The 15390-nt window shown below is 46.9% G+C and overlaps 1 protein-coding gene across 1 annotated transcript in view; it reads left to right on the top strand.

The window, feature by feature from the left end:
• The window catches only part of LOC308547363 (uncharacterized protein), a 645955-nt gene extending 630839 nt beyond the window's left edge, over window positions 1-15116 (top strand). The window contains exon 8 of the mRNA XM_081117608.1: window positions 13841-15116. Within this exon, the coding sequence (XP_080973734.1) occupies window positions 13841-13903 (63 nt within the window). The 3' untranslated portion in view covers window positions 13904-15116. The remainder of the gene's footprint in view (window positions 1-13840) is intronic.
• The last annotated feature ends 274 nt before the right edge of the window (window positions 15117-15390 follow it).

The raw sequence follows: 15390 nt of genomic DNA, 5'->3' as shown, positions 1-15390 counted from the left end.
ACAGGTTTCAGAGAAGTGGTTCACAGAGAGACCCTTTGCCAGTGTCCTTAATGAAAGGTGTGGGTTCATCACAAAACGGGTAGGTGACTTGAAAATGTGTCCAGAGCTGCTCCAAACACAAAAAGAGGAAACAGAATCTAATTTTAACGTTGAATAAATATCACACTCAAGCCAGGACCCTGCAATGGGCTCCTCCAGTGACGGCACAGAGCAGGTCTGCAGCACCTTCTTGGAAAGGGACTCTGCATGCTAAGGCAAGCCCCACCAGCATGAACTCCGAGATCCTCGCTCCAGGGCTGTTGGGAAGATCAGATCAGAAGGCCACACAAGGAAGGAGCTGGAAGTTGCAAGTGACAAGCAAGGCATGGAGTAACCGAGGCCACACGGAGATCTGGCCCAGGGAACCAGATCATGGGCACCAAGAAACTTGTTTTCATCCAGCCAGAAGAACCCTGTGGGTGCACAGAGGCTCAACCTTAACCACTCCCTCCCCCCAAAAAAGAGTTGAAGGCGATTCCTCTAGTCTAAGGCCTTCAAGAATCAGTCATAATGGGAATCGTCTGCGTCTTCCACTGTGCCTTTCCCTAACAGGCCATCCCCAATGCGTGCACTCAGAAATACACTTGCACAAACACTCAAATGAGTCTCCCTCCACAAACGTATGCAGACCCGCCCTTGCAAACAAACCTTTCTGTGCACAATTTGTGTGTGTGCATATGGTTTTTGTGTGTATGGCTACACACAAATGCTGAGCATATACACACATACACATCTTATCTGCTTGCCCACCTATCCTAACACAGAGATGCTCTACCTCAGCTTTTGTTGAGTCTAACAAACCTCCCTTTGAAATATTTTTATTTTTAATTCATCTTAGGCAAATCACTTACCAGTAGCATCTCGGGAAACTATTTCTTCCAAGGGCTCCATTCTAATGTGGGAATCTGCTAACTCCAATAGCAAGGGATTGACTGGAGTCACGGTGAGGTGAGATTGTCAGAAATTTATGATCAACCACATGGGATTCCTTGGCAGCCAGTTCCTCCTGGCTCCTGATCCTGGGATGAGCTTAGCACCATGTTGGACAAAGAAATAGAGCAGTATGGGAGACCCAGTGGGGCTTTGGAATCCGGTGGCTCTGCAACAGTGTCTTTGGCTGGTATGGCTTTGTGAGCTTGGGCAAGTTATGTGATGTTACTAAGCCTTAAGTTCCTTTGCTACAAGCTAGATGTTTGCAAAGATTAAATGAGACCATGTGTGAAAACACCTAGCCCAGGGTGCTAGGACACCCAGCAATAGAAAGCGATTGATCAATGATTGGCCTGGCAGAGTGCTAGGATCCATAGACTTCAGATTCAGAAAGCTCTTGGTTTAAATCTTGGCTTCTTCTCCTATTGATTGGGAGATTTTGCACAAGTTTCTTAACCTCTCTGAATGTTCAGTTCCTCCTCCGAATAAAAATAAATAACAGCCACACCAAACTCACAGAGCTGTAGGGAGAATTGTGTTAATGTACCATAAGAACTTAGCACACACTAAGGAAGGTAAATGCTAAGAGAGAGATCTCTGGTTTCTTCTCTGAAAACAGACTATCCTCTGAAAAAAAAGGGTAAAAGTAGCTATTTCCCCCTTGGGGGAAACCAGAGATAAGAGACTAGATGGAGGCAAGGAATTTGTAGCTGTTAGAGAAGCATTCATTCCCAACAACACAGGTCACCAAATATTTTGGAAAAGTTAATCCCTACTTCCTGTGTCACCTGGGCTGAAGGAAGTCTCCTCTTGCCTGTGGTCTGACTTTGGATCAAAATTCCCAGAAAAGGGAAGGTGTTTTTCTAGTTGAGTGGGCGGCAGTTCTTTTTGAAGGGTTTAGCTTTCTTAGTCAGGGAACCAACAGTCTCTTAAATCTGGTGAAATAACTTCAGTAGGTCGTTAGACCTAAGAAGGCCTGTAATTCTTAGCTGTGTATCCTTGGGGAAGTGGATTAATCTCTCTGGTCCCTATTTCTTCATTTTTTTAAAAAATTGAGAGGATAATGCCTCCTACACAGGGTTTTCATGTGATTGAATACTTAGTGCCCTATTGAGGGCATAGTTAACTCTTCTGGTAATGGAGAAACAGAGGGGCTCCATGATGGCCTCTGCCCCTCTTCAGCCTTCTCATTGCTGGGCAGAAAGCCAAAACTGTCTCAAGAGGTGACCCCAGGTATAACTCTGGGTTCCTCTTGGATAGAGGACATATTAGGTGATTGTACCCCAAGTACGGTTGTGAAATGAGGGCCTCAAAAGAACTTATAATTTCCCCAAAAGTTAGAGAATTGCCATCTGACTGAGCAATTCCATTTCTAGATGTCTGCAAGGGAGAACCGAAAACAGGCTTCAAATAAATACTTGTACATGAATATTCGCAGAGCACTACTTGCAATGGCCAAGAGGTGAAAACAACCCCAGTGTCCATCCGTGGATGAATGGATTCACAAAACGTTGCAGTTGGGGTTCAGTTCATACAACGGAATACTATTTAGCCATAAAAAAGGAAGGAAGTACTGCTACAACATGGATGCACTTCGAAAACTTTATGCTAAATGAAAGAGGCCAGACACCGAAGGTCACGTGTAATCCCATTTATTTGAAATACCCAGAATGGATAAATCCGAGAAGTCAGAAGGCACATTAGTGGTTGCCATGGGGAGGGTGAAGGAGGAATGGAAACGGTTTCCTTTGGTGAGGGATGAAAATGTTCTGGAACTACATACATAAGATGGTTGCACCCCATTGCAAATGTTCAAAATGCCACTTTAGAATGGTTACTTCTAGGGTCTGTCCATTTTACCGAAATTTGAAAAGGAAAACAAAACCCTCCCAAGTCCATGTGTGGGCGTCTCGATGCCAGAATGAAGGAAACAGAAGCAGAAGGGAGCAGCGATTGTTGAAACTCTGATTTAAAACGTGCACTTGGAGGGCAGGGCCGCCTCCTAAATCTCTGTAATTAAGACAAAGAAGGCGAGAGTGAGGCGGGGGGAGCGGCGGCTCAGCAGATGAACAGCAGCCCAAGGAGGCTGCAGCCCGCGGGAGGGTCAGCCGCACGCGTCCTTTCCTGGTGGAGGTGACACGCAAAGTGTGCAAACACCGCCGCTCCGTCCTTTGTCCCCGCGCCGCGGGCCCCCGCCCGCTCTCCGGGCTTGGCACGCTTCCTACTTTCCGAACAGCAGCTGCGCACAGTTAAATAGTAAATCAAACACCCTAAAAAAACCGTTGTTTTAGAACAATGTCTCAGATTTCCCAGAGATTTCATTCCTGTTTTCCTTCCCCCGGACGCCCGGGCCCGGGCCGCAGTGGCAATAACCTCTTGCAGGTAGCGAGCCTGGGTCCTGTTCCCGGGGTGCCCAAGCGACCCCCATTGGGAAGCGGTCTCCGGGGCAGGATTTACAGACAGAGAGCACTGCGGCCTGATCCTGTAGGTGGTTAAGAAACATGTTGGCAACAGACGCTCTTGAACAGGAAGGGATTGGGCGGCTAGGGTTTTCTGGGGACATGTGTCCCCGGAGTGAGCCCTAAGTTTCCCAGGCCGGCATCATGGGGGTTTTCCATCCCCCTGGCCCCGCAAGCCATTCCCATTCCTCAGAAAGCATTTGCTAGCAGCCCCCCCAGAGCCAGGCAGGTTCCAGACTCAGTCTGGGGAGGCAGATTCCTAGGGAAAGAGGCAAATGGTTGTGGTGAGGGCTTTTCCAGAAGGGGCAGTGCCAGGCTTCCTGGCAGATCTCACACTCACCCACACATGGGCACACACCTACAAACCCTGGTGGTAGGGGTGCCTCGGCCACCACCTGAAGGCAGGGTTTCTCAGCCTCGACACTGTTGACATTCGAGTCTCAGCATTCTTGGTTGGGGGATTGTTGAAGCTCAGAAAGGTTAGACTGCTCAGCATAGCAACATGTTATTAAATCAGTGTATCGGGTAGTCACTCAGTAAACACTTTGTACCACCTATTGTGTATTGAGCTTTATCGCAGGCACTGCCAGCCAGCAAATACTTATTGAACATCTATAAGATGTCAATACTGTGAACACAAGAGAGAAGCAGACACATACCTTCTCACTGTGGGGGAGACGGGAAACAAACAGGTGAGCCGGAGTTTCTCGGCACTGCTGACATTTGGGACTTGGTCATGCTTGGTTGTGGGGCTGCTGAAATGGAGGATCCTTATGAATTTGATTAAATTTAGCTTTAAGCCCTGGCCGGGTGGCTCAGTTGGTTGGAACATCCTCCTGTACACCGAAAGGTTGCAGGTTCGAATCCCGATCCGGGCACATACGTGGGTTGTAGGTTCGATCTCAGGTTGAGGTGCATATGGGAGGCAACCAATCCATGTTCCTCTCTCACATCAATGTTTCTCCCTTTCTCTTTCCTTTCCACTCTCTCTAAAAATCAATGAAAACATATCCTTGGGTGGGGATTAAAAAAAATAATAATAATGTAGCTTTAAATGCTAGCACTAGAAATCCTCTTTTATATATATCCCTCAGAGACTTCGCCTTTCCCCTGGATAATTAGTCAGGTCCGGAAGACAGTAGCCTGGACCTGACAAGTGATCACAGGTCTAGACCTCTGACAGGCTACAGATAACATCTTGACCTAAGTTATGATTCAGCACCTGAGCCCTAAAGTGGGACGACCCCCTGACTGCTTTCCCACAGGATCAGACAGAGGGACAGCAGAACAGACCTCAGAACTGTCCTCAAGACCTGAAGAAATGATTTATTACCTTTCTTCACCTTAGACCAGTCAGCTCCCAGCACGACCCTGAACCTCTAACCAAGGTGTTTTGTGATTTTGCCCTTTATAATCTGTAGCCCACATGTCATCAGGGAGGTCAGGCTTTTGAGAGTTAGCTTCCTGTTCTCGTGGGAGGCGCCACTCATAATAAACTAGCCAGCCTTTCTCCACTGCAGTTCTCGGTGTCTAGTGTTTGGCTCTGCTGAGGCCAGGTGGACGAACTCTTTCTGTTGGAACTCACTGCCCTGTGCATTGTAGGATGTTTAGCAGAATCTTCAGCCTCTACTGGGTTCTAGCAGCATCTTCCAGTTGTGATAACCAAAAATGCCTCCAGACAATGCCAGTTCTGTGTGGGACAAAACCACCCCCTGTTGAGAACCACTGACATACAGAGAGTTTAAGTAAACAACCTTAAAATGGGATGAGGGGTCTAAGTAGAAGTAGAAGACTGTCTGTCAGGAGAGAAACAGATGTCTTCCAGGGATGACCTCCTGTGGGGAGAAACAGTCAGAGGTTAGAGCTGCCCTGGAGTGTGACAAAGTCAGGCCTGCTGAGACGGAAGGCGCTATATTAATCCATCATTGGACCAGCCAATTTATCTGAAATTACCTTCTAAATTATCAGTGTCCCTCACTAGATAGTAAAGCTATGAGATCAGGGACTTGGTCCCTCTAGGTGACTATAGTATTCCCAGAACCTGGAGCAGTACCAGACGCCAAATCCTGGTCCGTAAATGGAAGAATGAATGAATCCGGACAACTTCCTTCTAAAGAGTCCACCATGATCTTTGCCCATCATTTCATCACACTCTCTTATTTCTCCCTCTTTGCCTCTCTGGCCTTTTCTCTCTTCCCATCTGTACCAAAACACACACACACACAATCAAATACACTAATGTTCCTACGAACAGACACACATACTCACAAACACACCAGCAGGAAATTAGCAGTAAAGACCAAAAACATGTCTTTAACTCGGCGTTCTGAGAAAATCAACCATAGCGAGCCCAACAACAGATTCCAGGGACGCAGACTGTACCGAAAATATCAACCAGTCTTTGAGCCTCCTGGCATCTCCTGATTTGTCACAACTTGAAGCCTTGCTGCCCTCACCACAAGGTCACCAGAAGTTCTGCTTTCAGGCCAGGAAGCTGTGTGACCCTTTGCATTCAGCATAATTCACTTTACCATCACATCTGTAGTGAAAAATAACTTTGAAAGGCCACTCCCTCCTCCCCCACTCTGTGGTCATGAAGCCCATAGAAAGTGGTTCCAGTCTCTTGGCAAAGATTATTAAAGACTGGCAGAGCCGGCAGAGGCGCAGTTCAGAAAACATAATCTTTCATTTACCCAGATAAATATGATACTTGCTACATAAATTTGAGGCCACTTTGTTAAATACTTTATAGGCTGTACTACACCCAAAAGACCGTAACTGCCTTTAGATTGAGGACAATGATTGGGAAAGAGCAAACCAGGCAAATAAATAAATTATATGTATTTATTTATTTTTAACAGGCTTTTCTAGACAGGCCACAAGGCCTTTCTCAGGTAACACACACTTGGCAACCTAAAATAAAAAGTGACCTCTTGCTCGGAAACAACTGAACTCCGGTTCATTTACCTCCTGGGTCGCAGCCGAACGTCTGTCCCTCTGCCATTCTTGGTGAAACACAGGAAGCTCAGCCCCAGTGGCTGCTGGGCTAAATCAAAGCATCCCCGTGTGTGTTTTTTTAAACTCTGCATAGACGAACTGTTACAAATTAGCAGGCAAAGTCTAATCAATGTGTAGAGCCAACCCCCAAACAGCATTTGAGCATTTGAGCTGAAGGAGGGACCAAGGCATCCATGGGAACCACGTGCCACCCCACATCGGGGACTGAGGCTAAGAAAGCAGAGTTCAGAATTCTTCCCAAATGCCAGCTGGTCTCCTGTGATTAGGGTTATTATGATGTCTTAGGACTTATAAAGTCTCTGAGGAAACTTCTTAATCTTTACAGGCCCCTTTGCTCTTCTCATTTCCCCCAGATAACATTTATTGAGCATTTTCTATGTGTCAGCTTGTTCTAAACACTTTACAAGACCATAATGTTATCTAAAATGCTATGAGCTACTCTCGCCGTGCGTGTTTTACAGATAAATAATTAAGACCCAGGGCGTGGAAGTAAATCCCAAAGTTAACACGGCCATTCAGCGGTGACAATGGGACTTCAATCCAGGTCGTCTTCCGTCACAGCCCACACTCTTTCCATTACAGCTGCGTGTTTTAGCAGGTGCCAGTGTCCCATGGGGCTCACTCCTCACTCTCACACGGGCCCTCCAGGCGCCTCCGCAGCTTCAGTCCTCGCCCCCGTGACAGTCGCCCCCTAACAATATCAGTTGTACTCCAAGAACCTACCTCAGCTCGTGGGTTTTTGCACCAGCTTACTGCCATTGCATTTGGGCCACACCTTTTCAGGCCACACAACTCACAGTCAGCCTTGTGACATTTGGCTCTGATTTAGGAATGTGAGCCCCTTGAAGGCAGAGGCCAGCCAGAGACATCTTTACCTTCCTGTTGTACTTGGGCTTGGTACCTGGTACAGGGCAGGCATCCAAGCAAGGGCTGTCCATGGATTGAATGGAGTGAACCAGGGAATAGATGAGTCAGTCTCAGAAACATTCCTTATTAGCCGAGTGATCTTGGTCCAGTATTTCAACCTCTCTATGCCTCAGTTCCTCCAATCACAGAACTGGGATAATAGTTGTGCAATGGTCTTGGATTCTTCAGACCTTGCTATCAATGGGTAGAGGGTGGATGGATGGATAGATGGACGGATGGTTGAGTGGGTAGATGAATATTCCTATTGATGAGCGAGTGGATGAACAGATAAAGAAGTTATTTAATGGTATCACTTTATTATGTAATTAATTTTAAAAAATATTCTTCCATCACTGACTAAAGCTACCATCCATTCACACACTAAATCAAGTGACCCAAATACAAATGACCCCTCAGAAAACAATCACATAACAGTAACTTTTGCAGCCCTAGGACTAGCATGAAGCCTCCCTCTAGTCAGTCTTTTTCCCAAACACTCTTTCCAGAAAGAAAAGGAAAGGGAAGGGTTGAAAGCTGAGGGAAGGAAAGGGGAAGGGAGTGGAGGGAGGGGAGAGAAGGGAACAGAACAGAACACACATGCCCTCACACTCCGATAAGTGACTTAGCACTGCACCCTCCTTTTAAAAATGCTGTCACTTCACCTAAGGCTCTACCCTCCCCCGTCACCTCCCCGGGGGCAGTCCACAGGTCTGAGGTCTTGCTTTGTGGAAGGTGGTGAAGACAAGATCTTGAGCTCCCAGTCACTCTGCCTTTAACTTCATCTGTCACCTCGGTAGCACTCGTGTGTGAAGGCCTGCTGATGGAGGGGTGCTGAGCAGAAGGAGGGGCCGCTGAAGGTTTCTTCTCTAACTTATTAGAGCCACCCCTTACCTGCCTTGGATTTCTCACCTGTGGCTAAAAGACCTAGCCTGCCCTGAAAACCTAGACCCTCCTGTTGTGACACTCTCCGGGCCCCCAGATTTCTTCAGCCCCTCCCTGGCTCCTCCGTATCAGCTGAGTAATCTCCCCAAGCGTTCTGACACACAGCTGCAAGAGATGAAAACTGTACTGTTGATAGATGAAACTTTGGATAAGATTACATGGTTTTGAATATCTTGATGACATATTTGTCTGAAAAGTCTTTTAGAGGACGGCCTAATATAAATGCACGGAAATGTTTCTAATGACTAGCATTTGTCTACAGACTTCGTTGGAGAAATTAGCATTCATGTGTCTCGGAGATGTCATTTGCATTTGTATGTGGGGACCAACTTTTGAATAATCATTTCTTCCAGCCCAGAAGAGTTAACTATTTACTCTGAACACAGGCTGGTTTCTTTCTCAGGCTATCTGGCTGGGTCTGTGGTGTCCAGAAATAGGTAATGAGGCTCTAGGCATATATCCCACTGCTCCAGGACCACTGGAACCTCCTAAGTTGTCCTGTGATACCATTTGGACCAGCAAATATTTACTTGGCTTTGCTCCGCCCTGCCTTCATACACCTAGCTGTTGTAATCACCTCCCCTGTCCCAGGAGTTTCTACAAACTCCAGGCCCATGAGATTAAAGCCTGAGACCTATCTGGTCATAAGGAGACTTGGAATTCTCCCCATAATAACACTGATTGCATTGGAAACCCTTGGAAAGCAGCAGCTAGTATACAGGCAGCATGGGTCCCTTTCCCTTAGGCAGTTTCTTAGAGGTCTGTTGGCTGAAGGCCAGGGTCATTTTCCTGGTCCAATTTTGCATTAAGTACAAGAAGAAAAGGCCTGGATAAAGTCAAGCAAAGCTAAGTTCTAACAAGACTCTTATCTGCTCTGTGATATCCAGGAAGAAAATTAATCTCTTTAGGCATAATTTTTTTTATCGATAATTTGAGGAGGTAATTCCATCAATTGCCCAGCATTAAGAAGACAGGAGTTGATCTTATATGCAAAATCCCAGGACTTGGCACACAGCCTATATTCAATAAATGTTACTTTCCTGCCCTGGCTCCCCAACATTTCCCAGTGCTGGCTTCAGGATGAAGGTCATTTGGGAGAGTTTAGTGGAGGGTCTTTTTATTTGGGAGTAGCCGGACAGGTATGGGATTCATTCAGTGTGTGAGCTCTGGGTCTCCAGTAAAATTCCTTGGCACCTTTATTCTCTGAGGTTTTACCAGTAGTGTCAGAAGTAACCCTCAGACTGTTCTGCCTGAGTGGCTGACTCTGGAGGCGGAAGGCCCAAGGTCGGGTTTGGCCCGCAGCCCAGCTCTGCTCTGGGACCCAGCACGGTTCGTTTCATAAATGCCCAATAAATGCACTGATGAGAGTTCAGAAATCTTGCCAGCACCATCCTGCCTCCTCCTAGAATGTGGAACAGGAACATTGATAGTCTCCGTTCCAAGAGATAGGTATCTTTCATAATGAGATAGAAGATGAACTCCAACAGGAACAACAATCGCGACATTTCTGGAGCCCTCACTCCAGGCCAGACTTAGTGTTGAGTGCAAATGGTGCCGCCTGACTCAGACCACAACAGGCCCCCAGCCCTCAGCTGCCACCTCCCATCCCAACAGGCAACTGGGTGCAGGTGGGAGGAGATGGCTTGGAAGGCCTGGGACTGTTCATCAAGGATGCCTACAGCTAGGCATCTCCATCTGCTACTCCTCTCACTCAGTATACCCCTGCTCTGTTTTGTTTTGAAGCATGAGTGGCTCATTTCTCCCAGAAATCTCCCCTGAACCTCCAGATTTGGGGATGTGTGCCCTGAAACTGGCTGGAGTCAACCTTTCAGAGGCTCCAAGAACTGGAAAATGATGGTAGTCCTACATGTATTTAAATATGAAAACAACCCTGGCTGGGGTAGTTCAGTGGTTCAGCATTGACCCATGAACCAGGAGGTTAGGGCTCTATTCCCGGTCAGGGCACATGCTCTGGTTTGGGGCTGGATCCCTGATAGGGGGACTGCAGGAGGCAGCCAGTTGATGTTTCGATCTCACATCGATGTTTCTTACCCCCTCCTCTCCCCACCCCCACTCCTTCCTCTTTCTCTAAAAATCAAATTTTAAAAGTCTTTAAATAAAAAATAAAAACGGAAACAATGTTAGACTGGAAAAGTAGTAAAAAGAGGCTAAAACATTCCCGCAATCATGACTTCGATTTGTGTTTTAAATTGCTGTCAACAGAAATATATTTCTCTGGGGTGCGGAAACAGTTGCTTTGCTGATCCCTTGAGCCTGTGCTCTGGGTGACGCACCTTGGCACAGGCGCTGGGGCCCATGCTTCCATCTATATCACAGGACATGTTACCCTCCATTGTAATCACAGGCCTGCACCCACTCGAAACCTCCTGGAGGGCAGGCTTTGGTGTTGAGCACAGGGTCTGACACAGAGGTGTTCAGTGAGTGCCTTCAGGATGGTAACAGTGTTCCCTCAATTTGCTGGTGTGTCCCAACCTGAAAATGACTCTCTCTCCCCCCCCTCTCTCTTTCAATGGTGCTGGCAAGGAGGAAGGGAGGATTGAAACCTGGTTTGCCCAAATTATTTGACCTGTTTCCATTTTTCGATGAGGCCCAGTGTGAGCACCCCGTCAAGCTCTCTGCTGCCGTGTTACTATCTCAGATGATGCTATCTGGTGGCCCACATCTCGTGCCAGAGACAACGCCTGCTCCCAAAGATTCCCAGGCCGTGTCCCACCCTTTTCACATCTGTGGGGGCAGGTTGGGAGAGGCACAGCTGATTGTCCTTGAAGCCTGGAGTTTTCCATTTAACCACTACACCTTGAGAACATTTTTATGTGCCCCTTGCCACTCCAGAAACTCAGCGTTGGCATCCTGGGTGACTATTCTCTGACAAGCAGAACCTCAAGAAGGACCGCAGCATGCCCAGCCACTCCCAACACACATTTCCTAAGCACCAGAAAACTGTGCCTCGTCCTCAGGGCAGGAGCCGCTCAGGAGAATGGCACAGAATGTTCTAGCATCACTTTTCATTGTTATCTTGAAAGAAGCAAATGAGCTATGGATGTGGCCACTGCCACCTTTATTTTGACTGAGTTGATTGATCAACTGGGAAAACACATCGCTAAATAAATACACACACATGTATATACATATATAACTGATATGCATATGGCTTTCCTCTCCCTTTGTCACCAGTCATTTGTTTTAAATATCTACGGACCGTCTGCAAATCACGCAGTTGCAGTTCCTAACTGCACTACCATTGGAAGGAAAAATGCCCCCCCTTCATTCCGCACAGTCCCTTAAGGAAACTTATGTTCTTAGCATTTGGATCCTATGCTTTATTGGTGAGATGGAGACAATGACAAAACTGGCCCTGAGTGTTCATCATCAAAGTGTAACTCTCTGGAGCCCACCTAGGAGGAAACCTAACCCGTCCCAGAGCTTAGAGCCTGGGCCCGGCCGTGAGAACAGCAGGCAGTGAGCGAGGCGCCGTGGATAAGGCAGAGAACCCCCCCGAAGGGGCTGAGCCCTACGGGTGAGCCCCATCTGTAAGCGCCCGAGGAAGCTTCTGGAACATTCACGGGTGGGGATAACTGCAACAGCGCAAAAGACTGGGCGTGTGCTCTGAGCCTCTTTTCCCTCATTGGGTTTGGTGTTGGATGCCCTTCTGTTGTGCACCCCTGTCCCGCCCTCACCTCCACTCTCCATCTATTTTCTCTCAGCTCTGTGCTCCTGGGTCAGAACTACACAGACGCGTGAATGGATTCCCCAAGCCACCCGATTCCATTTGGGCCAGGCCTATGAGTAATAGTGGAGGTGGAAGGGGGGTTGTCTCCTGCCTCCCACCCTGTGGGATCACTGTGGGCTGGTTGTGTCCCTTGACTGAAGGTTACAGCTAGAGTCCGGCTGTGCTGTCTACTCAACTGTCTCTCTCTCCCCTCGTTTCCTCTCTGGGTGGACCAAATAAATCACTATGAGTGTGCTTCTGCTGGGGTGCTTGGAGGAGGGCCACATGGAGTCCCCCTTATGGTTCTCCATTTCTCCCCTTAGACATAATCAGGGCTCGGTACAGACGATTGTGAATTCAGGGGTGAAAACTCTGGACCCCTGAGTCAAAGCCAAGATGTGCAAAAAGGCAGAGCTACCGTGTGACTTTGGGTCACATACATGTTTCCTTGGGGTCATCTGGCCCTCAAAGGATAGGAAGAATATAGGAAGATGATTTAGACCTGTCATGCAGTTAACCAGTGCGTGTGCTCCTGTTTGGTTAATGTAAGTGTAGGCTCCCCACAAACTGTGACGTGTGCACAGTTTTCTGTTCCTCTGCAGGATCTACCCCAGTGCACCTGAGAGCTTATGAAATGATAGCTGAGCAGCTACTATTTGCCTTGTGATTTTTGAAGGAAGGCACAAGACCGTCTTCTGGGGCTGTAAATAGGCAGACAAAGGGTGTCCACTCACATTTAAACTCTTAAACATAGAGAAGGAGTTACTTTGCCTAATTCTGAAATTATATCATAATTCTGCAAAGTCAAATCATACTTAAATAGATAATTCTAAAAGAAATAAACCTAAGGGGAGTGTGTTAGGTGCTAGAAATTGACTGCCTAAATGCCTTTGCTCTTGTCTGCGTCTAATACAGAAGCTGGTAAATCTAAAATAAATTTAAAAAAAATTTTTAAATCACTCTACTCTTGGAGCTAGGAATGGCCGTGCAACTCAGTTCTTGTGAATAAGATGTAAGTATTACAATGGCACCGTCAATTTTCCTTTTTTTTTTCTTTTTTTTCTTTTTTCTGCTTGAAGTGTAGACATGATGGCTGGAACTTCAGCAGCTACCTTAGGAAGCTGAGGTGACAGTAAGAAGGAAACAACATGAAGATTGTTGAGATGGTGACCTTGATATTACTAAACCTCTGAACTAATGTGAGCAACCAACCACTTACAGAATTGTGTGTGTGTGTGTGTGTGTGTGTGTGTGTGTGTGTGTATGTGAAAGAGAGAGAAAGAGAGAGAGGGGACATTCACCCTTCTTTATTTAATTGCTTATTTCTTTGTTAATTGGTTGTTCTGTTGCTTGCAGCCAAAGGCACTCCTGTTTGATACAGTGAATAAATGTCTCCAAAAAATAACTTGTTTTTCTCCAATAACCCATTTGCTTTGTACATTGAAATCTGTGTACCACAGACTTTCATTTTTAAGTGAGAAGACTCCATCAGGATTAATTTGAACCCAACTGACTCTAACCCTGCCTAATGCCCATAACCTCATTTCACCATCTTCTCAGCACCTCCTGGAGCTCCGTGAGAGCAGATGCCACGTTGACATTTATATTCCCAGACGCTAACACCACAGTTTTTGTCTAACTGGCATTCCATCAAAGCCTGAGGCTGGAAGCAAGGAAACAGGCTTCAGAAGGTCCAAAGAGGACATTAGCAGTAATTATCATTTATGGAGAGATTAATAGAGGCAAAGCATTTTCTAATCACTATCTCAGACACACTTTATCTCTACTAAACAAGTATTTTACCCCCATTTTACAGATGGAAATCCTGAAGCTCAGAGAGTTTTCACAATTTGACCAACATCCTGAGGCTTATGAATGATACAGAGAAAATGTGAACCCCGATCTCCCAGCTCTTGTGTGGATGTCTCCCTGCAAACCGAAAAACTCGGAGTGTAGAAACCACCCAGAGGAGTTGGTTTTTCTCATTTTAGCATCTGAAGATACCGGCAGAGCAGGCCAGGTGCCAACGTGCATTTCAGCAGACTCTGCATTACACCTTCAAAGTGGCGAGTGTTCAATCCATGGAGGCTCAGGGGGGGTGCTTTGGGGCTATTGAGAAAGTGGCTTTCCACTCTCTAATTTGCATGCTGGATGTCTATTGAAAGTTGCTATGGTGATCCGTTTGACCAGAAGTTTCCGCTGAATCATCCCAACACATACATAAAAACATAAATGTGGTTTGAGGACCCAGAGCCTGACAGCCGGGGGAGACGTCTCCCGTTTTCAGTTGTGACTCACTCGTGGTCATGCGTGGGCCCATCTCTGAGGAAAGCGAAAGCTCTGCGGGCAGGTGTCGCTCCCTGGAGAGGTGGGACACATTGAAATTGCCTCTGGGCGACCTGAAGATGGAAGAGCACGTGAGGGCCCGCACCTGGGCAGTGCCCTGCTGCACGGGGTCTGTCCAAAGCTGCTTGGAGACCCCTCAAGGCCCAGGCTGCGCAAGCCCCTGGAGCTGAAGGAAGTGGGAGGAGGGAGCAGGGGTCCTGGGCAGCAGGAGGAAAGCCAGTGCAGGGGCCTGCTGTCCGGTGGCTGCTGTAACCCTGCGCTAGAGGACCTGCTGATGGGACTCGGTGACAAGGGAGCGTGGGACTTGGAGCGGCAGGCTTGGGTTCGAATCTTCCCCTCTCGCTGCAGCACTGGCTGCAGGCCTTGGCGAGTTCCTGAACATTGACATTGACTTCTCTAGGCACAGACATGCAGGAAAGAATGTCTCGTGTGGCTTTAAAACGTTAATGTGCATCACGGAGCCTAACCGAGAGGCACGTGGTACAGCCTCAGTGAGTTTTGCTTTCTTTCTTTCCTCTCCTCACCAGAGAGACCCAGCCAAATGACACCGCTGCTCCTGGCTGTGAACCAGGAGGCTGTACGCAAACAGTTAATTGAACAATGATATAAATCTATATAGATAGATATATAGACACATAAAGATTTAGAGCTTTGGAAGTAAATATTGCTTGGCATTTGATCTTCAGTTGATACATGTACTGTGCGACTACATGGGCCTGCATATGGGTATCTTTATAGATAAACAAATGTAGATATCTAGGGAAAGAGTCATCTAAGGAGTATTTTTATTTATTTATTTATTTATTTATTTATTTATTTATTTATTTATTTATTTATTTTGCTGCTTGGAGACATCTGAGTGAGGCCAATGGATGGGGGGGGGGGGGTTGTTTGGGTCAGGAATGTGGAAGAATTGTCAAAGGAAAAATATCCAGGGCAGACAGAATGCTGTTTAAGGAAAGATGTAGTTCAAACTGACATGGATTTTTGAAACTGTGTAACCCATTACATTAGCAAGAG

Source organism: Miniopterus schreibersii (assembly GCF_964146895.1).
Source record: "Miniopterus schreibersii genome assembly, chromosome: 18".
Lineage (NCBI taxonomy): Eukaryota > Metazoa > Chordata > Mammalia > Chiroptera > Miniopteridae > Miniopterus > Miniopterus schreibersii.
The sequence above is the reverse complement of the archived record's forward strand: the minus strand, read 5'-3'. Positions and strand labels throughout refer to the sequence as shown.